The 26,779-nt window shown below is 33.1% G+C and overlaps 1 protein-coding gene across 1 annotated transcript; it reads left to right on the forward strand.

Annotated features, from left to right (window-relative positions):
• Positions 1–2,010: 2,010 nt before the first annotated feature.
• Positions 2,011–19,808, forward strand: LOC111989177 (probable LRR receptor-like serine/threonine-protein kinase At1g51820). The gene is made up of 21 exons (XM_065779143.1): positions 2,011–2,042; positions 2,735–3,207; positions 3,755–3,893; positions 3,977–4,048; positions 4,163–4,234; positions 4,308–4,388; positions 4,545–4,705; positions 4,801–5,021; positions 5,118–5,244; positions 5,833–5,957; positions 9,638–10,076; positions 10,162–10,300; positions 10,384–10,455; positions 10,569–10,640; positions 10,712–10,795; positions 10,956–11,116; positions 11,218–11,440; positions 11,612–11,686; positions 18,498–18,538; positions 18,633–18,828; positions 19,068–19,808. The coding sequence occupies exons 1-21, from the start codon at positions 2,011–2,013 to the stop codon at positions 19,465–19,467; spliced, it is 3,405 nt and encodes a 1,134-aa protein (XP_065635215.1). The 3' UTR covers positions 19,468–19,808.
• Positions 19,809–26,779: the final 6,971 nt, after the last annotated feature.

Below are 26,779 nucleotides of genomic sequence, written 5' to 3' on the forward strand. Positions count from 1 at the left end.
TTTTGTTTAGTTCTTTTTATATATACATATATAAATGATATGTACATAATATTTCACAATATTTTTACAACAAATTTTAAGTGATAGGTTGTTACTAGTTGTTATTATTGGGAAAAAAAAGTAATCTTAATGTTAAGTTCAAATTTGAACTAATAACAACTAACCACTTATGATTTGTTGTGAAAATATTGTAAAAATGTTGTAGACGTAGCACCTCATATATATATATATATAGAGAAACGCATGTTCACAACATTTTTACAATATTTTTACAACAAATTTTAAGTGGCATATTGTTACTGGTTGTTACTGTTGAGGCAAAAAGTAATCTTAGTGTTCAGTTCAAATTTAAATGAATAAAAACTAACCACTTATAATTTTTTGTGAAAACGTTATAAAATGTTGTTAATATAACACTTCTCATTTAAATATAAATATATAATAATATATAATTATATATATATATATATATATATTACTGAACGTTGAATCAATTCGCTTTTTTTTTTTTTTTTTTTAGAATAGTTTAGAATATGCCATAGAATATTCTATGGCATAATCCTAAAACAAATTTTTGTGTTGACGGATTGATTTTTTTTTTGTTTTTTTTTTTAAGGAATATTTTGGAATATGCTATAGAATATTCTAGGAATATTCTATGGCATATTCCTAGCTAGAACATATCACCCCTTTTTTTTTTACGGATTGATTTTTTTTTTTTTTTTTTAAGAATAGTTTGAAACATACCATAAAATATTTTTACAACAATATTTTTATAACAAATTTTAAATTGTAGGTTGTAATTAGTTTTTATTGTTGGGTTAAAAAAGTAATCTTAGTGCTAAATTCAAATTTGAACTAATAACAATTAATTACCCATGATTTGTTGTAAAAATGTTGTTAAAATGTAGTGAAATTTGTTGTGAAAATATTTTTTTTTTTTTAAGAACCTATAGTGGCGTTTGCCAAACGCCACTATAGGTTGTACACTTACAGGGCCTATGGTGGCGTTTGACAAACGCCACTATAGGTCCACACTTACAAGGGCCTATAGTGGCGTTTGTCAAACGCCACTACAGGAAGGCCTATAGTGGCGTTTGTCAAACAAACGCCACTATAGGTCTATTATAATTATAAAAGAAATTAAACCTAGCCGGAAAAAAAATTTAAAAAAAAGTAAAAAAAAAAAGTGCCTATAGCAGCGTTTGTAAGACCATGGGAAACGCCATTATAGGTCGGACCTATAGTGGCGTTTTTAAAAACGTTGCTATAAGCCCTTAAAAACGCTGCTATAGAGTACCTATAGTAGCGTTTATATAAAACGCCATTATAGGACTTGCTGAACGCCACTATAGGGTGCCTATAGTGGCGTTTATATAAAACGCCACTATATGGTACCTATAGTGGCGTTTTTGACAAACGCCGCTAAAAAAAACGCCACTATAGGCCAAGTTTTTTGTAGTGTGAGTCGTGAAAGAAATCATGACCTTAGATTTATTGCTAAAAGAAACTTTAGAATATCCACTAACCTTTTTTTCTTCCATATTTTCACAATTTTATATTGATTTATTTTAATAAATCAAATTATATGTTTCAACTTTTGAACTTTATGGCCAAAAATTTTGTAGCTGAATTGACACATCTCTATGCACAAAGTGCTTGAGGGTTTAAGAGGAAAGGATTTGAGCTGCGGGGTTAGTAGCATGTTTTAATTATCTCTAAAAAAGAAAACTTTAAAGTTTATGTATTTAAATTAATCTTTCAATTTGATCATCATTAACAATCTATATCAAACGAAATTGAGTAAATTAAACTAGGTATAAAAAACTAAATTAAAGTTAAACAATGATATTAGATTGTATATGACAATTACATTAGCTTATAATTATTTAATTATTTTGTTATTAATTTCAATTAATATTTTTAGATTAATTTTACTTTAAATTTTGTTTTTTAATTTTGCCTCCCATATTGAAATCTTGATTTTGCCAATAAATCCAATCCAACCCGATGATTCGGGTTGGATTTTCATGGGTTGATGGGTTGGGTTGGGTTCAATAATAGTTTTGAAGCTTGGATCAATTGTGTTTAGTTGAGAATAAATTTCAACACAACTGACCTAATGCAACCATGTTATTAATATTTTTAAAAGTATATGGATTTTAAATTTGTTATTGTGATTTATTTTGGATTTTGGGATATAGTTTAAGTTATTTTTTAAATTTATTTTGATATTTTGACACTTAGACTCAATTAAAATTGAGAATTAGACCCAACTGTATGAATTGTAATTATTTATTAAATAATAATCTTAAAATAATTTAATGAAACCCCTTTTTTTTCTGTTAGGTCTCACAAAATTGCCCCTATTAGGACAATCCAATGCAAGTTTGACTGGTTTTATAGGAAAAATTGTGAAAGTACTATAAATTTTACCATCTGAAACTTACAAACTGACGTGACAATAAGTATAACTAATGAATTTCAACTACTTTATAAATAAATATTTGAATTGCATATTTGTGATTAATGATATACTTATTTTTGGGCTCAATGTAGTATTCCCTGGTACTACTCTTTTAGAGTTACCATAGATTGGGTTGAGTTGATTTTTCTCAATCAAAAAGTTTAGATTAGATTGAAAAAATAACCCCAAACTCAAACCAATCCAACTTATGCAAACCCCTAAATTCAAGTAGCTTATAGCTTATACTAATATCTATGTTTTTTTTAGGTATCCAAACGACGTTTATGATCGAATTTGGCGTCCCTATAGCGACAATAGCTGGACAGATCTAAGTACCTCGCATACTGTTACCACTAACGATTCTTACAAAATACCATCTGTCGTCATGAGTACAGCATCCACTCCAATAAATGTCAGCGCACCTCTGAAATTAAGTTGGTATACAGAGAATGCAACTTCCGAATACTATATTTACTTGCACTTTTCTGAAGTTGTAAAGCTCAAAGCTAATCAGTCCAGATCATTGAACGTTACTATAAATGGGAAGCACTGGTATGGACCTTTTACTCCAAAATACTTGCACACAATCACAGTGTACTCCCCATCCGTCTTGCGGATAGCCCAAAAATATGATATTTTAATCTCCAAAATAGAAAATTCAACACTGCCACCCATCATCAATGCCGTTGAGGTATATTCGGTGATAGATCTCTCGCAATCAGGGACAGACAAACAAGATGGTAAGTTTTCTTCCACACATGTTAATCTAGTGCCTTATTATTATTATTATTATTATTATTATTATTATTTTGGAAAATTACATTTTATCACATAAACTATACTTTAAATTACACTTTACACCATAAACTTTTCGAATGCACATTTTGCACCTTAAACTATGACTATTGTTACACTTTGCACCCTGATGTTAAGTTTGCCATTAACTTAAATGGAAATATAAAGTTTAGGGTGCAAAGTGTAATCAAGAGTATAGTTTAGGATTGTAAAGAATAATTTCTTCTTTGTTTTTAATGGATTGAGAAGAGGGAAATTGAGTCATTTTACATGATGTCATACTTTTCCATCCAAATTAATGGCAAACTTAACGTCGGGATGAAAAGTGTAATAAGGGTTATAGTTTAAGATGCAAAATGTATATTAAAAAAGTTTATGGTGCAAAGTGTAATTCGGGATATAGTTTAAGGTAGTAAAATGTAAATCTCCCTTATTTTTTTTATTTTTTACTTTTTCTTAGAACTTATTTGGATGCATATGAAAATGTTATAGTTGATGCTGTCACAAATATCAAGTCAACTTATGCTCTACAGAGAAATTGGGAAGGAGATCCGTGTCTCCCAAGAGCATACTCATGGGCAGGTTTAAATTGTAGCTATGATAGTATTAAACCCTCTAGAGTAACATCCTTGTAAGTTTATTCCTTTATATAAGCTTTTTGACTTGGAAACTTATTTTTGTAGCATCATTTAATTTAGTTGTAAATTCAATCAGGAACTTGTCTTCTAGTGGATTGACGGGTGTGATATCTAATACTATCTCAAATCTCGTAATGTTACAATACTTGTAAGTATATTCAATTCACATAATCAAAAAAAGCAAATCTTGATAGAGATTACCAAATTTGGTTACAATTTTTGTGACAACCAATGTCAAATGTAAGTAATTTGTGAATTTCAGGGATCTATCAAACAATAATCTTACTGGATCAGTGCCTGATTTTCTTTCTCAATTGCAATACTTGAGGGTCCTGTAAGTTGAATTTTATGACGCTTTAAATTTCTTGGTTAGAAAAGGCAAAATCATTTTCACTCTACCTATGCAGAAACTTGGAAAAAAATCAGCTCACTGGTACTGTTCCAACTGGCCTCATTGAAAAATCAAAGAATAATTCACTATTATTAAGGTATGATTTCTGTCAAAGATAATGAACAAAAGTTATCATCATAATTTTCCTTTCCATGAACTCTTCTAGAGAACATATTAAAACAATATATATATATATATATAAAGTTATAATTCAATGACTTACAATTCGTTGCTATCCTTTTTACTGCTCTAGTGTGGACGCAAATTTAAATGTTTGTGGATCGGGATCATGCAAAAACAAGAACAATATTTTTGTTCCAATAGTGGCATCTGTTGGTGGATTGCTCATCCTCTCATTGATTGTTGCGGCTGTGTTGTGGGGGCTTAGGAGAAAACAAAAAGATGAGAATAAAGGTTAAAAATTTAAATACAAGCCGCATCCAGACCATGACGATACATTCTCCTCAATTATGTGCTTATAATGCTCATGATGTTTGCAATTGTGATAGCAGCTGAATCCAACATCCAGACCATGACGATCGAGTCATTACAGTCAATACAACAGCAATTTACATTCGCTGATCTCATAAGAATTACAAACAACTTCCAGAGGATTCTTGGTAAAGGTGGATTTGGAAATGTTTACCATGGCTATATTAATAATACTCAAGTAGCAGTGAAGGTTCTTTCCCTGTCATCAGCTCAAGGGTATCAACAATTTCAAGCAGAGGCAAGCATACATGTCTCATATTTATTGAGCTTTCACACAAACACATACATAGAATATAATATTAAATTAATGAAGGTGATACTTCTTGAATCACAGGTGAAACTTCTTATGCGAGTTCATCATAGAAACCTGACTACCCTTGTTGGGTATTGCTATGAAGGAACAAACATGGGGCTTGTTTATGAGTACATGGCTAACGGAGACTTAGATGCACATCTTTCAGGTTGGTCACATAATAAAATTATCTAATGAAGATTCCACATTTTTAGCTTACTTATATACAAAACTAAAAACTTTTGGCTGACAAATGGCGGAGCTAGAAAATTTACTTTTGGGAAGGTGAGGTGGGGGGCGTGATTGACCTTCATCTTATGGACATATATTGTTAGCATGTATATTCATTATGAATAGAATTAAATTACTCTACATCTAATCTAAAAAGAATAAATCACAAAATCATAGAGAAATGATCAAAATTTTTGAAAACTAATTCGCATAATTTCAAGATGCGTGATTATATTTTCAACAGAAACACTTTATAGTTAATCTATAACTTATATATATCATCGCTTCACTCACTCACACACACACACACTCACACACACACACACGCACACACACACACATATATATATATATAATTTATTTGGATATTTTTTTGTAAATAACTCTCTCTGTGGTTGTGTTTAGTGTTATATATTTAATTCACAGCCAATCCCAAACTCAGGTAAAGGAGAAAAGTTGCAGTACTTAACAGTAGTGTAAAATTTAGTCACTCTTATTATATGAATCCAATATAGATCAATTTTAGGGGCGTCCCCTACTAGCAATGCACTGCATTGGACCCCGGATGCAGTGAAAATTGAGCAGGGGTTAGCTAGGATGCTTGCCATAAGCAATCCACTACATCGGCACTCGGGTATAGTGAAAAAAAGGGTAAGATTTCCCACACTCTGATGGACACAAGTAAAGAAGTTAGTCCAAGATAATAACGTTTGTATATATAGGTACTTGGAATATAGAATCTTTAACTAATAAACTAATGGAAATAGTAGATACAATGATTAGGAGAAGAATAAACATAATGTGTCTTTAGGAAACTTAGTAGGTAGGTGAGCAATCGAGAGAAATTGAACATACAGGATATAAATTATGGTATACAGGAAAAGATAAAAATAGAAATGGGATAGGGATAATCATAGATAAGAGCCTTGAAAATGAAGTTGTTGAGGTTAAGAGGATAGGGGGATAGAATTTTGTTATAGTGGAACAATTTTAACCAAATAGATTTCAACCTTACTTGAAAAGTGGATAGTAGATGTTGTAAAGATTGTAAGGTAATATCGAGAGAGAGAGAGAGAGAGAGAGAGAGAGAGAAACCACTCAACATAGGGTAGTGGTACTAGATATTTATATTAGAAAATGGAGAAGAAGAGTATTAGACAAAGAAAAACAACGATTAAGTGGTGGGGTTTAATATGTATCTAAAGATAAAATGATCATGGAAGGCAAGTGGAATTTAGATGAAGATGTTGATAAAATGTGGAATAAAATGGCTAATTGTATTAAAAGAGTGGCTATAGATGTACTTGGAGAATCTGGGTGACTGACTAAGGAAACTTGGTGGTGGAATACAAAGGTCTAAGCAACAATTAAATCAAAGAGAGAGAGCGATAGAAGACTACTTAAATGCAGAGACAATGCTACGTATGAAAGTTATAAAGCAACAAAGAGGGAGGCAGGAAAGGTTGTCCAAGAGGCTAAATGTATGGGTTATGATAACTTATACAACAAATTGGGTACAAAGGAGGGATATAATCATATTTATAAATTTTCTAAAACAAGAGAAATGAAAAAAAGAGACTTGAATGGTGTCCGGGGCATTATAGATGAAGGTCAAAGAGTATCTGTAAGAGAATAGGAAATTAAACAGAGATGGAAAATTTATTTTGATAAACATTTTAATGGAAATGGTATAAACGATTGGAGCGATTCGTGTAGCCCGACGGAGGATTGAAGCCGTTGATTTTTTTCAAAGAATCGTTATGAAAATGGGAAAAGTGATGGGACCGGTTGGAATCCCATTGAGGTTTGGAAGTGCTTGGGTGATATGGGTGTATGCTAATAGACAAATCTTTTCAATAAGATTTTAAGTGTTAACAAAATGCCTACTGAATTGAGGAGAAGTGCTTAATACCTATTTACAATGACAGGAGGGAATGGTAGAAATTACTGTGGAATTAAACTTATGAATCATACAATGAAACTTTAGGAAAGAGTGCTTGGATATAAGTTAAGACATGAAACAAAAAAAAATTGGAGAATCTATTTGGTTTTATGATGATCTACCATGGAATCTATTTACTTAGACATCTAATGAAAAAAATAATATAGAGAGGCTTGAAAGGATCTTCATATGGTTTTCATTGATCTTAAAAGCATAAGATAGGGTCCTTAGAGAGGCTTTGTGCTGAGTCCAAATCTTTTGTCCCACTTTTCTTGCTTCATTATGTACTCCACCAATAAATATTTACCACGTGTTTACCTAATTAATTAAATATTATCATTATTGACTTATTAATCTTACAGTTATTAATTAATAGTATCACGTGGCAAGTATTTATTGGTGGAGTATAGAGTGAAGCAGGAAAAGTGGGACAGAAGATTTGGATTCCTTTGTGCTGGTTTTTGAGGAAAAAAAAAATGATGGGGGGTGCAGAAGTGACAAGATACAGCACACATCTATTTATAGAAAAAAAATAAACAAAACATGTTTGCTTTTAAAAAAAAATCTCGAATCCACGAGGGTTTTATAGAAAAAAAATAAACAAAACATGTTTGCTTTTAAAAAAAAATCTCGAATCCACGAGGGTCCTTAAATTCAGAAGGAGAAAAAGTTTTATCCACCAGAAAATAGAGAGACAAAGTATACATTTTATTGATTGAATAATTTTTTTTTAAAATGTTTACAGACTTGGAAGTCTATTTAAAGGTTTTGTAAAACTTGACAAATAAGAAAATATATCCCAAAATAAATCCTAGTTAATACATAATCATAATAGGAACCAAATTTGACCCAAAAAATATTAAAAGCACCTTAAAATAAGGAAATAAATACCCCAAACCAAAAAATAAAAAATAAAAAAATTAAATTGTAGATTCTATCCTACATTAAAATGTGTTCCTCTACTAAAATATATTAACTTGATTAGAATATGTAAGACAAAGTTATAACTAATGTGAGAACAAGTGAAGAAATCACAATCAAATTTTCTATCACTATTGAAAGTTCAATATGGTTATGAAACACCCTTGAACGTTTAGACCCCAAAATATAAAATATCAATTCAAGCTTATAATCAAACAATTAATGTACGGAACATGAACATAAGCCAATCATAAAATTGATAACTAATCTAAACCAAATAGAAACACATCCACAGCAGTAAATATAAGGTAAAGATAAAGGGAAGGAAGATGCAAACACACGAACAACACACGATGTGTTGTCGAAGAGGAAACCGAAGTCCTCAGCGTAAAACCTCTTCGTCGCCCTCCAAGCGGTGATAAAATCCACTAAAGAATATAGTTAGGATACATGAACAGCAGAAGACCCTCCAACCCTAATCTACCTAGGTACCTAAGCCCTCCAAGCTTCTTGCTCCAATGAGGTTACGCCGAACCTATTTCTTCTTTAGCTTTCTGGATTCCGCTACTAAACCATAGCATCAACCAATATATATTGGTTCCTTCCAAACTGCTTCCTTAGCACCAAATGAACATTCTCACAGACGTGGGTGTGGTGAGAAAAGGATTTGGTAAATAACCTCTCAAGGGTATGACAATGGAGAGGAAGAGAGTAGAGGAATTTGTAAAGACTCTAAGGTAAAGATTGGAGATGAGGCAATCTTGTATTTTTCTAGGGTTTCTCTCACAAAAATTCTCTCTAGAAGCTCTCTCAATTTAGTGGGTATAAGGCTCTATATATAGTGGTGTGTGTTTGGAATACGAAGAGTCAGTTTTGCCAAACAGAGCTGATTGGCGGCTTGACCTCACGACTTGTCCAAGTCGCGAATTCAAGTCACGACATAACGGCCTGGCCAGCCTAGGACTGTTGTCCTGTAGTGCGACAGCTAGCACGACCCTTCAGCTTCCCTGTGTGCATCTCACGTGCCTGAAGTTGGCAACTTGTAGTCGCGAGCCACCCGCAAGTCCTAGCCGCGAAGCTCTGCTTCTTTGCACATACTTGAGCTTTTCTTTACATCTTCTCACACACTACCCTTACAATAATCCCATCTAAATACAGGGTTACTAAGTGCTAAAATTACAAGTAAATTGGTACGGAATAGAGCCAATAAGATGGTTGATAAATTTCAACCTTACAACTATAGATTTGCATCAAGGATCAGCATTAGGCTCATATCTCTTTGTACTAGAGATGGATGAGCTTACTAAATTGATTCAAGAGGAAACCCCTTGGTGTATGTTTTTGAAGATGTTCTAGTTTAGTGGATGAAACTAAAAGTGGAAGCTAATGCCATGTTAGAGATTTGGTGAGCTAATTTGGTGAGACGCTTTATAATCTAAAGGTTTTCATTTAAGTAAAACTAAAATAGAGTACATGGAATGTAAGGTTAGTAAAATTAGAAATAGAGACAAATGGGGGGGGTGACGATTCTTACAAAGTACCATCTGTCGTCATGAGTACTGCATCTACTCCAATAAATGTCAGCGCACCTTTGGAATTAGAATGGCCTGCAAAGAAAGCAACTTCCGAATACCATATTTACATGTACTTTGCTGAAGTTGTAAAGCTCAAAGCTAATCACTCCAGATCATTCAACATTACTCTAAATGGGAAGCACTGGTATGGACCTGCTACTCCAAAATACTTGCGCACGGGCATGTTGTACACCACATACGTCTTGGAGATCAACCGAACATATGATTTTTTATTCACCAAAATAGAAAATTCAACACTGCCACCCATCATCAATGCCCTTGAGATATATTCAACGATAGATCTCACGCAATTAGGGACAGACACACAAGATGGTATGTTTTCTTCCACACGTCAATCTAGTGCCTTTTTTTTTTTTTTTTTTTTTAACTTATTTGGATGCATATGAAAATGTTATAGTTGATGCTGTCACAAATATCAAGTCAACTTATGCTCTGCAGAGAAATTGGGAAGGAGATCCGTGTCTCCCAAGAGCGTACTTATGGGCAGGTTTAAATTGTAGCTATGATACTACTAAAACCCCCAGAGTAACATCCTTGTAAGTTTATTCCTTTAAATAAGCTTTTTGACTTGGAAACTTATTTTTGTAGTATCATTTAATTTAGTTGTGAATTCAATCAGGAACTTGTCTTCTAGTGGATTGACGGGAGTGATATCTTCTAATATCTCAAATCTCATAATGTTACAATACTTGTAAGTATATTCAATTCACATATCAAAAAAGTAAAATCTTGATGGAGATTACCAAATTTGGTTACAATTTTTGTGACAACCAATGTCAAGTGTAAGTAATTTGTGAATTTCAGGGATCTATCAAACAATAATCTTACTGGATCAGTGCCTGATTTTCTTTCTCAATTGCAATACTTGAGGGTCCTGTAAGTTGAATTTTATGACACTTCAAATTTCTTGATTAGAAAAGACAATCATTTTCACTCTACCAATGCAGAAACTTGGAAAAGAATCAGCTCACTGGTACTGTCCCAGCCGACCTCATTGAAAGATTGAAGAATGGTTCACTATTAGTATTAAGGTATGATTTCTGTCAAAGATAATGAACGAAAGTTATTATCATAATTTTCCTCTCCATGAACTCTTCTAGATAACATATTAAAACAAAAAAATATATAAATTAAAAAATAAATTATAATTCAATGACTTACAATTCGTTGCCATCCTTTTTATTGCTCTAGTGTGGACGCAAATTTAAATGTTTGTGGATCGGGATCATGCAAAAACAAGAAGAATATTGTTGTTCCAATAGTAGCATCAGTTGGTGGATTGCTCATCCTCTCATTGATTGTTGCGGCTGTGTTGTGGGGGCTTAGGAGAAAACAAAAAGATGAGAATAAAGGTTAAAAATTTTAAATACAAGACGCATATTCAATGTAAACAACAAATACATTCTCCTCAATTATGTGCTTATAATGCTCGTGATGTTTGCAATTGTGATAGCAGCTGAATCCTACATCCAGACCATGATGATAGAGTCATTAGAGTCAATACAACAGCAATTTACATTCGCTGATCTCATAAGAATTACAAACAACTTCGAGAGGATTCTTGGTAAAGGAGGATTTGGAAATGTTTACCATGGCTATATTAATGATACTCAAGTAGCAGTGAAGGTTCTTTCTCTGTCATCAGCTCAAGGGTATCAACAATTTCAAGCAGAGGCAAGCAAATATGTCTCATTTTTATTGAGCTTTCACACAAACACATACATAGAATATAATATTAAATTAATGAAGGTGATACTTCTTGAATCACAGGTGAAACTTCTTATGCGAGTTCATCATAGAAACTTGACTACCCTTGTCGGGTATTGCTATGAAGGAACAAACATGGGGCTTGTTTATGAGTACATGGCTAACGGAGACTTAGATGCACATCTTTCAGGTTGGTCATATAATAAAATTATCGAGTGAAGATTCCTCATTTTTAGCTTACTTATATACAAAACTAAAAACTTTTGGCTGACAAATGGCGGAGCTAGAAAAATTACTTTTGGGAAGGTAGGGTGGGGGGCGTGATTGACCTTCATCCTATGGACATATATTGTTAGCATGTATATTCATTATGAATAGAATTAAATTACTCTACATCTAATCTAAAAAGAATAAATCACAAAATCATAGAGAAGTGATCAAAAAATTTGAAAACTAATTCGCATAATAAGAAATGAATAAAATTTGGAGATGCGTGATTATATTTTACACAGAAACACTTTATAGTTAATCTATAACCTATATATATCATCGCTTCACACACACACACACACACACACATATATATATATAATTTATTAGGATATTTTTTATAAATAACTCTGTCTGTGGTTGTGTTTAGTGTTATATATTTAATTCACAGCCAATCCCAAACTCAGGTAAAGGAGAAAAGTTGCAGCACTTGACAGGTAGTGTAAAATTTAGTCACTCTTATTATATGAATCCAATATAGATAAATTTTAGGGGCGTCCCCTACTAGCAATGCACTGCATTGGACCCCGGATGCAGTGAAAATTGGGCAGGGGTTAGCTAGGATGCTTGCCATAAGCAATCCACTACATCGGCACTCGGGTATAGTTAAAAAAAGGGTAAGATTTCCCACTCTCTGATGGACGCAAGTAAAGAAGTTAGTCCAAGATAATAACGTTTGTGTAAAATGACAGAGAATTGAAAAGTGCTAGAATTCTCATTAGCTGAATTGATATTACAAACTGAATCAATCAATATAATTACCAACTAAGCTACTTATATACAATCCCAAAAACAGAGCACTAGCATTGCTCCAGGCACGTAATTAGCTAACTGTTTTCAACTAACTAACCAATTACAACTTGACAGCTGGCTTCTTCTCTAACTGAATTCTGTGTTCACTTTGCACGTGTGATTTGTGTGAGTTCATTAATCAAAACGCTCCGTTTCAAGTCTCTTCTTGCCTTTGTCGTTTCACTCTTCAACTTTGCTTTTCTTCTGTCGTTTTTAGTGTTGTTGCTTCTGTCGTTGGTAATGCTTTTGTCTTCAACAGTTTGTATATATAGGTACTTGGAATATAGGATCTTTAACTAATAAACTAATGGAAATAGTAGATACAATGATTAGGAGAAGAATAAACATTATGTGTCTTTAGGAAACTTAGTGGGTAGGTGAGCAATCAAGAGAAATTGAACATACAGGATATAAATTATGGTATACAGGAAAAAATAAAAATAGAAATGGGATAGGGATAATCATAGATAAGAGTCTTGAAAATGAAGTTGTTGAGGTTAAGAGGATGGGGGATAGAATTTTGTTATAGTGGAACAATTTTAACCAAATAGATTTCAACCTTACTTGAAAAGTGGATTGTAGATGTTGTAAAGATTGTAAGGTAATATCAAGAGAGAGAGAGAGAGAGAAACCACTCAACATAGGGTAGTGGTACTAGATATTTATATTAGAAAATGGAGAAGAAGAGTATTAGACAAAGAAAAACAACGATAAAGTGGTGGGGTTTAAAGGGAGTGAAACAATATGTATCTAAAGATAAAATGATCATTGAAGGCAAGTGGAATTTAGATGAAGATGTTGATAAGATGTGGAATAAAATGGCTAATTGTATTAAAAGAGTGGCTATAGATGTACTTGGAGACGATTCTCAAAAAAAAAAAAAAAAAAAAGATGTACTTGGAGAATCTAAGGGATGTGGGTGACTGACTAAGGAAACTTGTTGGTGGAATACAGAGGTGTAAGCAACAATTAAATCAAAGAGAGAGAGCGATAGAAGACTACTTAAATGTAAAGACAATGCTACGTATGAAAGTTAAAAGCAACAAAGAGGGAGGCAGGAAAGGTTGCCCAAGAGGCTAAATGTGAGGTTTATGATAACTTATACAACAAATTGGGTACAAAGGAGGGATATAATCTTATTTATAAATTTTCTAAAACAAGAGAAATGAAAAAAAGAGACTTGAATGGTGTCCAGGGCATTAAAGATGAAGGTCAAAGAGTATCTGTAAAAGAATAGAAAATTAAACAGAGACGGAAAATTTATTTTGATAAACATTTTAATGGAAATGGTATAAACAATTGGAGCGATTTGTGTAGCCCTACGGAGGATAGAAGCCGTAGATTTTTTTCGAAGAATCATGATCACTAAGGTAAATATTGCATTAAAAATTATGAAAATGGGAAAGTGATGGGTTCCGGATGGAATCCCATTGAGGTTTGGAAGTGCTTGGGTGATATGGGTATATGCTAATAGACAAATCTTTTCAATAAGATTTTAAGTGTTAACAAAATGCCTAGTGAATTGAGGAGAAGTGCTTAATACCTATTTACAATAACAAGAGGGAATGGAAGAAATTACTGTGGAATTAAACTTATGAATCATACAATGAAACTTTAGGAAAGAGTACTTGGATATAAGTTAAGACATGAAACAAAAAAATTGGAGAATCTATTTAGTTTTATGATGATCTACCGTGGAATCTATTTACTTAGACATCTAATGAAAAAAAAAATTATAGAGAGGCTTGAAAAGATCTTCATATGATTTTCATTGATCTTAAAAGCATAAGATAGGGTCCTTAGAGAGGCTTTGTGCTGGTTTTTGAGAAAAAAAAAATGATGGGGGTGCGGAAGTGACAAGATACAGAACACGTCTATTTCTAGAAAATTAGAAACAAAACACATTTGCTTCTAAAAAAAATCTCGAATCCACGAGGGTCCTTAAATTCAGAAGGAGAAAAAGTTTTATCCACTAGAAAATAGAGAGACAGAAGTATACATTTTATTGATTGAATAAATTTAAAAAAAAAAAATATATTTACAGACTTGGAAGTCTATTTAAAGGTTCTATAAAACTTGACATATAAGAAAATATATCCCAAAATAAATCCTAGTTAATACATAATCATAATAGGAACCAAATTTGACCCAAAAAATATTAAAAGCACCTAAAAATAAGGAAATAAATACCCCAAACCAAAAATAACAAAAATTAAATTGTAGATTCTATCCTACATTAAAATGTGTTCCTCTACTAAAACAATTAACTTGACTAGAATATATAAGACAAAGTTATAACTAGCATGAGAACAAGTGAAGAAATCACAATCAAATTTTCTATCACTATAGATTTGCATCAAGAATCACATTAGGCTCATATCTCTTTGCACTAGAGATGGATGAGCTTACTAAATTGATTCAAGAGGAAACCCCTTGGTGTATGTTTTTGAAGATGTTCTAGTTTTAGTGGATGAAACTAAAAGTGGAAGCTAATGCCAAGTTAGAGATTTGGTGAGCTAACTTGGTGAGACGCTTTATAATCTAAAGGTTTTCGTTTAAGTAAAACTAAAATAGAGTACATGGAATGTAAGGTTAGTAAAATTAGAAATAGAGACAAATGGGGTGGTAAGACTTGGCAACCAAGAGATACTAAAGAGAGAGGACTTTTGATTTTTGGGATCAATAATCCATAAAGATGGAGAGATTGAAAATGGTGTGAATCATAAGATAAGAGTATGGTGGATGAAGTGGAGAAGTGCATTAGCAATATTATGAGATCTTAGAATACCTAGCAAGTTAAAGGAAAATTTTTATAACACTACTATATGGGTAGCTATACTCTATGGTATAGAATTTTGGGTTGTTAAGATGCATAAGTGGGAATACACAGAAAGATAGGATTCGAAATGAGGAAAACAATTTAAAGATAAAGCTATTGATGGAAAGATGAGGGAGAGTCACTAGAGATGACTTTGTCATATTCAAAAGAGAGCGAGTAATGAACCAGTAAGAAATAGTGAGAAGTTCGAAGTTGAGGGAGCAAAAAATTTAGTGGAAGTAACCAAAAAAAAAAAAAAAAAAGACATGTCAATTAGGAAAGTAACAGAGAGCATGACTTCAGATAAGATATAATGGAGAAAAATAATTCATGTGGACCACCTAATTTATTCATTAATAATCTATAGCTAATCCCAAATTTTCAGACTAAGGTTTATATGTTGTTGTTATCGTATTGTCTATAGATATTATTTTAACATATACAAAAATTCAGAAAATTAAAAAATTTCAACATGCTTGGTGGGCCGCCCCTCTTGGCCTCTATATGGCTCCACCACTAGCTCATTATATTTATCCTCATAAGCTCTTGAGATCTCATACTTTTACATTTCATTATTCCAATATATTGTTATTGAATTCAAATTTCATTCTATATTTAAAGCCTCCACTAGAATCTAGGCACATGATATAATACATAATTCCATATACAAACACAATCATAAGAAATATCTACTATTTAATACAATAATTATCAAATTTCATATTTAAACCCAAAAAAAAATGAATAAAAAATTTAAAATTTAATGTAATATAATTTTTTATTTTACTTTTAAAAAAAATTATATTATTTTAAAATTTTCCCTTGCATTTCATGAGTTACAAATTAGTAAGATATATATATTAATTAGGAATTTAGAGTATGTTATTGAATTCTAAAATGTGTAGAGGTGGCCTATATACACACAACGGGGATAGACCCAAGATTCCAAGCTAAAGAGAGCTGAAGTATAAGAAAAAATAAAGATTACTTCAAATAAACATCTACATAGTATTAACAAATTATAAATACACAAAATCATTGTTTATTAACACATTAAAATGCAATTATCTACCAACGAAAACAACAAACAAAAAACATATAATAATATTGTTTTTTAATACAAGGCTGGCTAGGATTTTTACTTCTTTTTTTTTTTTTTAAGTTATAGCATTCATCGTATTGGTCTTAAAAACTACTTTAGCACCTCAAAATGCTACTTTATCTATTTTAGTTTTACTACCTCACTTTACAATACATCTAGCATTAAATGTTCTATTTTTTATCACTTCATTTAAAATAATATAAACAACTTATTAAAATAATAAAGAAATAGAGAGAATTTGAGTTTTTCCATTAAAGGAAGAGAGATAATCTTAATAAAATATTGTATTTATACCAATTTACTATAGTTGCAAAAAAATTTAGCTTTAGCTTCTCCAATAACACATGGTTTTTTTATTCTTTGGTGGTAAAATAGCTTTATTGCTAAAATACAATCATCATGGTGATACTTTTATTGTTTTTGTTAAGTGTTTTAGTTGGATAGTTGCTAGTTAGGTTAAGTTGGCTATGCTAATTGGGGAAGAAGTGGGCCTAAGATTTTGAAAGAGGAAGGCCCGACTACAAAAATAAAAAATATAATAAGTAAAAAAAAAAAAAACATTTGGGCCAGGGGGGCCTGGGCCCCCCATGGGTTCATCCCAGCTGACACATAGGCATAGTCTAACACTAGTAGTACATGTACAACATAAAATACAATTCAATCGAGCTTGGGCCTAAGAGCATTCTCATCTAAAAATGTCATCATATCTTATTTTACCATCCCAAAAAGCTACTTTATCAGTTATACCATACGATTTTATAACACACCCAACATCCCAACTTTTATTTTCTTATACAATTCATTAAAATAATATATTTACACAATAAAATATATTTATGTCTCTCTCTAATTTTTGTCTCTCTCTCTCTCTCTCTCTCTCTCTCTCTCTCTCTCTCTCTCACATCACCTCCATCACCACTTGAAGACCTAAAACCCTAACACAGTTTATCAAAAAAAAAAAAAAGTCTCTCTCTCTCTCTCTCTCTCTCTCTCTCTCACATCACCTCCATCACCACTTGAAGACCTAAAACCCTAACACAGTTTATCCAAAAAAAAAAAAAGGGTCCACCAAATCGATCCTACCACGATCCACCACTGAAACTCAACCCCAAACCCATAGCCAAAACTGATTAGTAAACCCATATATTAATTTTGAATAAAAACTTAAAATTTAGACAAAAATGAAAGATTTTTATTCAAAATTCTAATACGAACAAGTAAGAAACAGCATAAACAAATTATTAAGCAAAAAAAATTTGAATGAGAATGATAGTAATAGGATGACCCAGTTAAGTGCATGTCTTACCAAACCCCAATGAAACGGTGTCGGAGCAAGAGGAGTGCTCGACCAGAATCCGAATTCCTCCGATGGTGGCAGAGCATGAGGAGTCAACAACGCTATTTTGGAATGTTCCAATTCCATCTTAAAAAATTAAGAGAGAGAGTGAGATTGATGGATGAAAGTAGAAACCCCTAATTTTGGATATCAGAGAGACAAAGAGGATGATGAATGCTTACGTTGCATTTCCATTGGGTTGATGAGAGTTTAGCGTAGAGTGAAGGTAATGAAATAATGAGAGAAAAGGAAGAGAGAGCAGGAAGAAAAGAGAGTAGAAAGAAAGAGAGAAAAGGAAGAGAGAGAAAGATAATGAAATAATGAGACAAGAGAGAGAAGAACCAAACCGACTAAAAAACAATATTTTGTTTATACCATTGTGCTACAACGTCGTCCTGCCTTTAGGACAGTACTGTAGCACTATGGCAAAAAATTTTGCATTTTTACATGTTTCCATGTCCAGCTGTTGAGCTATTTGGGCCTCACATGCTAAATTTTCCTTACATTTGCCATATACCAGGCCCATTGTGAATGCTCTAAGGAGAACATAATCTAACATCAGCAATAGAAAAAATAATTTCCCTTTCAAAAATTCTTTACTTTCATCGTCACATGATCAACAGATCAAGGTCACTTCAATTGAATTACACTACCAGAAAGGTTAAGGCACTTATTTATGGATGCAGGTAAGAATACTAATATCTTGAGTTGGGAAACAAGGCTTAATATAGCAATGGACGCAGCACAAGGTTAGCGATGAGCCAATGAGTTGATCTGCTTAACGGTTTCTAATAATGTTCCATCTTTTTGTATAAATGATTTTGGACTATTCATGATATGTAGGATTGGAGTATTTGCATTATGGTTGTAAACCACCTATAATCCATAGAGATGTGAAGACTACAAATATCTTGTTGAATGAAAATTTACAAGCCAAACTAGCTGATTTTGGTTTATCCAAAATATTTCCAACTGATGGTGACACTCAAGTCTCTACGCTTAGTCATGTTGCTGGCACCCCTGGGTACCTTGACCCCGAGTGAGTATTTTTGTTAATTTACTTATCATCTTCTAATTCATTTTGTTAAACAATAGTAATTATAAGAAGAAGGAAAAAGTATTTATAATCCACAAAAGCATGTGACCATTCTATAAAGAAAATGAAACAAACCTTGTACCAATTAACGACCAATGGAAATAATTTGGGAATTGAACTTGTTATAATGGAAAGTAAAAATAATAATAATAATAATAATAATAACATGCATTGGCTTGCAGGTACTCAATTACATATAAGTTGACTGAGAAAAGTGATGTTTATAGCTTTGGAATTGTTCTTTTGAAGATAATCACAGGTCGACCTGTGATAGAAAGATCCCATGAAAACGCTCACATAAGCCAATGGGTGAGAATCATGCTTGGTAAAGGAGATATTCAAAATATTGTTGATCCAAGGTTGCATGGAGATTTCAATGCTAACTCTGCTTGGAAAGCTATTGAAATAGCAATGTTTTGTGTGTCTTCCACCTCCACTAAAAGGCCACCCATGAGTGAGGTGGTGGTGAAACTGAAGGAGTGTTTGACATTTGAATTAGCTGAAAGGGACGATGAATCAAATTATTCTGTTCAAATGGTCAATATGAATATGATTACGGAACTCAACCCATTAGCAAGGTAACTTGTCCTAAGAAGATTGATCTATTGGATCTTGGACTGTTTTAAAAAGGGAAAATTTTTGGTACAGTTCTTGAAATTCTCTACATTACCTTCCACAATTAGATTCAAACGCAAGATTGCATTGATCATTGAAGGATAAATAATTTTATCTTTTAATGAAAAATAAATCTATTATAGTTAAGTGTTTGATATTAATTGGGAAGTCTAATAAGTTGTACCTAATTTTTGTTGTTTGCTTTAATTTTAATCTCTTGTCAAATCATATTAGACCTCAATTGAACACATGACGTGTTTTAAAGGCTGTAGTTATTGACTGTCCTAATAGACTACATGTTTGTAATATTTGTGCTAAATTTATCATATTTGTCGATTAATCTTTTCCAAGAAAATAACTGAGAATTTTTTTGTAATATTATACTAAACTTATCATAATATGAAACCAACATTTCAAATAATTACTATAAATATTCATAAATAGGTAACTTCAATATTAACGATAAAGATGTAAAGCTTACCACTACAATGCTCAGTCCTTTCTTCTCAATGCTTAATGAGCTTCAAATTAGCTTAAACTAATGTATCACCGATCGCAAACAAGCAACCAAATTGTTAATTTATAAGGTGGTTGAAACTCGTCAATCACATTTATTGCTATATCAGCTTATAAGTTTTATGAAGTAAAACTTGCAGTATTTTTAGTATTTTACATTTTTTTTATTTTGTTAGCCACATCAGTATTCTTTGTCCATTAGTTAACAATATGAACTAATTTGACATAGTACCAAAATGTTTGGGGACTAAATAGATACATTTCAAACATTAGGGACCAAATTTACACATGGTATAAACATTAGGACTAAAATAGTAATTTATCTTTTTTTTTTTAATTTATGAATAATACTCATTATGTGTTATAATCAAGAGAGTCAATTTCGTACTCTGATATCGTTTTGGTTTGTTCAATAGAACGAAATATTTTTATTTCAAGGTGATAGTTATCACTGTTTGTATAATTCCATATATTAATCCATTGCATTAGATTAAATGACATTTTTTTTATTTATTTTTTTAATATTTTTTTGTTGTACCGGTCGAAACATCAATATTGGCTTAAACCCTCGAAAAATATTCAGTACAACCTCCAACCCAAGTTTTAGTACTAATGTGCCTGGAAGAGCCTAAATTCAATCCTCCCACCAACTTATTGTGAGCGAAAAAAAAAATATATATATATATATATATATTAATTAACTGCTAGAAAATTTTGCCTGGAAGAGCCTAAATTCAATCCTCCCACCAACTTATTGTGAGCGAAAAAAAAAATATATATATATATATATATATTAATTAACTGCTAGAAAATTATCATTTTATCAATTAAATAAAACTATCATTTTTTTTAATAGAAAAAAAATGTTGAAACTCATTAGACAAATAATTCAAAGCTTGTTTAGGGTGGAAGACTTAATATAGTGTATTTTATTTCCTTTTTTAGAAATGAAATAATACTTTGACATAAATGCAATATGTTGATGATGCAAAGGGCTAAATGAAGAGAAGTATCAAGGAATATGCCACTTGACAAAAACTTAGACCACTTTGAATAAGATTCCTACTTTTATATGTACTAGTTGAAACTTGTGCATTGCATGATTTGTTCTAAAGTTTTAGAACATGTCATTTTATTGAAAATAATAACTAAACAATTATTCTTACATAATTGAAGATATTAATGCATAATTTGTTCTAAAGTTTTAGAACATATCATTTTATTGAAAATAATAACTAAACAATTATTCTTACATAATTGAAGATATTTCACATTGTGTGATAGTAACAAATCAGTTGTCTCACCGCGATTTTAAAATATATATTAAGGTCAAGCACTATATTTCATAGATCCAAATGACTTAATATTCATTTCTTTATATCTATTAAAATAAAGGCAAAGTTTAGTCACAACCAACAATATAAAAATGACATGTGCCTCCGTCAAGTACTAAGATGACATTTGCTTCTGTCATGTATCTCTGTCAAGCATTCTGTCAGCAATTTTGTCCTCTTCAGTTTTTTGAACCTTCAACTTTGTATGCTTTTTTGACGACCTTTCTGAACTTTGATTGGACCAATTCCAATGGCATTTGACAAAAGATGTCTAATTTCCATGTCCTCTGACTTCAAAGATCAGACCACAGACCAAAATTTTGTGAGCCCTAGAAGTGGGCTTATGCATCACTTTCCCTTATCAAATGATGATTTTATGATATCTTAACCCTCTTTACTCCAATTTTGTCCTATGAGCAATCTTTTTAAAGGGAATTCGACTTCAAACTTGGTCAAAGATGATAAAAACTTTTTTAAAACATTGGTTTTGATATTAACAAAAAAGATAAAAATAAAAACATGAAAAATGACATTATGGTGAAACCGTGAACAAATTTGAACTTCGGTAAACTCTCGGTTAATTAGGAGCATTTTGACATGAACTAGCAATTCTAGCACTCCAATGCACAAACGAGATAAACCATGTTGATCTAGACATTCCCAGAGTCCCTTGGTAAAAATATGCTTCTTTTTTTTTTTTTTTTTGGAATTTTGTGTCTAATATGTAAATCGAATGCAGAAAAAATACAGTATCGACAACACTTATAATTTTAAGAGTGTAAAACTAGAATATCTTAAAATCTGATATGCATGCATACACATAGACAAACACACATACATGTGTGTGTGTATTTATATATATATATATATATATATAGAGAGAGAGAGAGAGAGAAATTCGACTCCATTAGTTTGATTTATTATTGGAAAAAACACACTTTTGGTCCTTATTTTTTGTGCCAATTTTTTTTTTTTTTTTAAGTCCCTACTTCGGTAGTGATAAAAAAATAATATGAAAAACGTGTTTTATCTTGTATTAGACTATGTATCTTTTTTTCTTTTTTTGAAACAAATAAATCACTCATTCATTAATATGTAAACGATCATGATACAGGGCATCTAAAGTAGGTGGAGACTCATCTTCCACCCAATATATATCCTCCCCAATATTTCTACAAATTTAGCTAAGGAATAAGCCACCATATTTCCACCCCTTTTCACACAGCTAAATGTAACACACTGCCCTTCCACTAATATAGTATCGGATGTCATCAACTATATGGCCCAACAGAGAATTATTAGCTGCAGAACTCAATATTGCTCTCATCACATTCAAATTATCTCCTTCAATCACCAGGTTTGAAAATCCAACTTCCATGGAAAACTCCACTACCTTTCGACATGCCAGGGCCTCTGCTTCCTCGCTGTTGTGCACATGGTCTCCCTTAGCCGACATTCTGGCCATCACCTCACCTGCAGAATTTCTAATTATCGCACCAAAGCCAGAACAGTTCAAGTCCGAGAAAACTACTGTATCAAAGTTCAGTTTATAAACATCCTGCGGTGGGGGCTGCCAATAGTTTTCGTTTGGTGCTACGTTTGTGATCACCATATTTGCCTAAGCTTTCTTGTACTCTTCTAACAATCCTGCTGCTCTATTATATAACCATCGTGGGTCCTTCATTTGTCCTCCATGCACAACCACATTCCTCTGGTTCCATATAATCCATGCTTGAACAAGGAAAAGTTCAAGCTCTGTCACCGATAATCTATCCACCAAAGCTTCAAATAACTACAAAAAATCAAACTGGTTAGTCGAAACTTTCTGCAACACTGCGAGACTTCCTTCCCAAACATCCTGGATTGCCCCACACTCCCATATAGCGTGAATCGCATTCTCAGGTACACATTTGCAACAATGACACACATTGTCTGGAATGATTTTACGCTTTGCTAAATTCAAATGGGTTGGAAGGATATCAAATTCAAATGGGTTGGAAGGATATCAAGGCTAGCCCTCCAACCAAATACCTTTATTTTACTACTAGGTACCTTCATCTTCCATAATGCACTCCATACCTGTTGCCCTCCAGCCCTTCTTGATGACTCAGCCTAGTATTCCTTCCTCATTACCAACATTGCTAAGTGATACCCTGACCAAACAGTGTAAACCCCCCTCTTATTATGCAACCACACAAGTGAGTCCTCCACAAAACTATGGCTCAAAGGAATTCTGTAGATAGCCTTAGCCTCGTCTCGATTGAAGTTTGCCATAATTATATCCCTCCCCCACCAATGAAGATCCTAGTCAATGAAGACTGAAACCCTCCAGCCCTTCTCCACTTCATGCACAGGATGTAAAATTTTATTTGAAGGATAATTTGGGATCCATTTATCCTTGGTAACTTCAATGGATTCTCCATTCCCCACTCTCCAGCAACAACCACTCCTCAAAATTGGCATTGCTACCATCATACTTTTCCATACATAAGAGTTATTAGGTGAGTCAGCTGCATGAAGAATGTTAGGACATATGTGATTCACTTGTTAGGAATATATGTCATTATTTTATGTAATTGGCTAATTTTTTGACAAAACACACTTTATTTATATTTGGGTAGATCTATGATGTATTTAATACTTCAAGAAACTGTGTTTCAAGATCAAGTGTTGAAGCCATCAAGTCTATCCAAGATTCAAGCTAAAAAGTGCAAGATCATTAAAACTCGACAGCTAGTATCTATCGAGCTGGAAGAGTTGTTCCAGCCTCGTGGCTCGACAGCTGCTCGACAGATGGCTATCTGTCGAGGTTTAAGAAAAACATATTTTCAGTTCTATTTTAACTCTAATCCATGATTATGTGTTTAGGTTTTCTTTTCTCACAACCCTAGACATATAAGAGGGTTATTTTAAGGGCCGTCAAAGAGAACACAAGTTGCACAAGTGTTGAGCAAAGTTTGTTCAAGTAAATTGTGACCGAAGACAAAGTTTTACCCTAGTTCATCATTCTTGTGAAGAAGTTGTTGTGTTTGTGCACCGTAGGATTTTGTGACCAAGCATCTTCTAGAACTTCATCGTCTGAATGAACTGAAGAACTTTGCAGCCAACAATCTTCTCTAGTTGGTGATTGAAGTCGCGTACTAGGATCCGAACAATTAGTTAGTCACGTACTGAGAGCCGTGCATTACAAGGAGAGATTGTCACTATAGAACAAGTCCAATTGGGTATTGGGGTAAGGGTTCAACTGTAGGTTGGTATAAGGTATTGGGATTCCTTTACTTGTAACCGCTTGTTTTAATAATAGTGGATTCTTGGAAGTGGTAACCTTAAAATCACCCAGTGGGATTTTTGCTGCGTTGGTTTTTCCCATTCGAAAACAAATCACTGTGTCAATTTATTTTCTGTTGCATACTTAGTTTAATTGGTGATTTATTTGTGCTACCACGTGCTTTGCATGTTAATTTGATTAATTAATAAACTTGGTTAATTAATCAATTAATTCATCATAAGGAGTCAATATGTTTTTGGCCTATCAAGTGATATCAGAGTAGACACACTCTGATTAGGGTTAATCTTTGTTGTGTTGATCCATTGACCTCTGTTTATCATGGATAGAGGCCAGTCTTTGATTATACCTCATTTATTTGATGGCACTAACTATGCATACTGGAAAGTATGCATGAGAGCTTTCTTGCAATCTTTAGATGATAAAATGTGGCAAATTGTTGAGATAGGCTGGACCAAGCTGAAGGAAGCGCCGGCCGATTGAGATGATGCTAAGATCAAGGCAGCATACTTCAACAGCAGAGCATTGAATGCTTTATTCAGTGCAGTCACTTATGAGGAATTCAAGAAGATATCCTCTACTGAAACTGCTAAGGAGGCATGGACCATTCTTCAGACAACTTATAAGGGAACCAAGGCTGTCAAAGATTCAAAACTTCAGAGGCTCACTACAAACTTTGAAGAAATCAAGATGGAGGAGGATGAGTAATTCGATGAGTTCTATATCAAGCTCAAGTACATAGTGAACTCAGCTTTCAATCTTTGGGAAACTATTCCTTAACCCAAGATTGTAAGAAAAATGCTCAGATCTCTACCCAAGAGATTCCATGCCAAGATTACGGTGATCGAAGAATCAAACGATATTAACAAGATCCCTTTAACAGAGCTGGTTGGTAATTTGCAGACCTACGAGCTAGGGTTAATGAGGATTGGTAAGTCGAGTAAGGGCAAGAGCATGGCATTGAAGGTCAAGAGCAGTGATACTGATGAGTTTTCAGATGATGAGGATTCTAAGATGAAGTCCTACATCACCCGGTAATTCAAGAAGTTTATGAAGAATGCCAATGGGAAGGGCTTCGACAAGGACCACAGGTAATCTAGCTCTTCACAGCTCAAGTGCCAAGATAAAGGAAAGAATGATGCTAGGGATGGCGGTCAGTATACTATTTCTTTCGGACCAAAGTGCTTTGGGTGTCAAGGCTTTGGACATATGAAAGAGGAGCGTCATACATATCTGAAGAGCATTGGGAAAAGCAAGGCACTTGCTACTACCTTGAGCGACACTGAGCCTAAGGATGATTCCAATAATGAGGATGACGGAATCCTAAATGCCTTCACTGCCACTGTCAATTCTACTGAGGGGATTGTTGAAGATGTAGACAAAAAAGAGGAATTGGTAGAGTCTAAGTTTGAGAAGATGGATGAATAAGATAACATCCACACAGCCTATGCAAAGTTGTACAAGGTCTTAGAAAAGCATAAGAAGTTGTATAGGTTGACCACCAAGAAGTTTAGTGATGTGGAGCTTGAGTGGGAAGAGCTTTCCACAAAGTTTGATGAATCTAATCAGACTATTGGAGCACTGAGGTTTGAGAACAACTTTTTGGCTGAGAAGATTAAGAAGCTTATGGCAGAACTGTTCCAAGTCAGAGCTCACCTGAAAAGGACTTCAAGTGCAAAACTTGATGAAATGCTCAATCTTTAGAAATCTGCTTCAGATTGAATTGGTTTAGGGTATGATTTCTCTTTTCCTACTATTGCTTCTACTAGTTCTACTGTTTTAGTTCCTCCTACTAATAATGTTGAAATTGAGAACACTAATGTCAAAACTAATTTAGCCAGTAAGAACACAGATAAGGGTAAATCTATCTTAGGAGCACCTCCTAAGCAGGATAAGAAAGAAGCCAAAAACCCTAGGGCTAAGAAGGCTAACTCTCAAAAGCATAAACAGAAGAAGCAGCATCTCTATCATCACTATGGAGTAGCCGGTCATACTCGACCTAATTGCTATAAGTGGCTGGCCACTCAACAAAACAACGATATGATAGCATCTAGAAGCCAGAATCAGCTTCATTCCTCTCTTGCTCCCCTTGGAGATCTTCTCAAAGCCCTCATGTCCCTTTCGAACTTGAACGGTTTCAATT

This window comes from Quercus suber, unplaced genomic scaffold, assembly GCF_002906115.3.
Source record: "Quercus suber isolate HL8 unplaced genomic scaffold, Cork oak 2.0 scaffold_200, whole genome shotgun sequence".
NCBI classification, from domain to species: domain Eukaryota; kingdom Viridiplantae; phylum Streptophyta; class Magnoliopsida; order Fagales; family Fagaceae; genus Quercus; species Quercus suber.

Coding starts and splice junctions, on each gene's coding strand:
- LOC111989177 (XM_065779143.1), top strand. CDS start 2,011: ATGATTCGGGTTGGATTTTCATGGGTTGATGG. Junction 10,641..10,711: donor TTGCAATACTTGAGGGTCCT/GTAAGTTGAATT, acceptor CTACCAATGCAG/AAACTTGGAAAAGAATCAGC. Junction 11,687..18,497: donor TCATATAATAAAATTATCGA/GTGAAGATTCCT, acceptor TAATATCTTGAG/TTGGGAAACAAGGCTTAATA.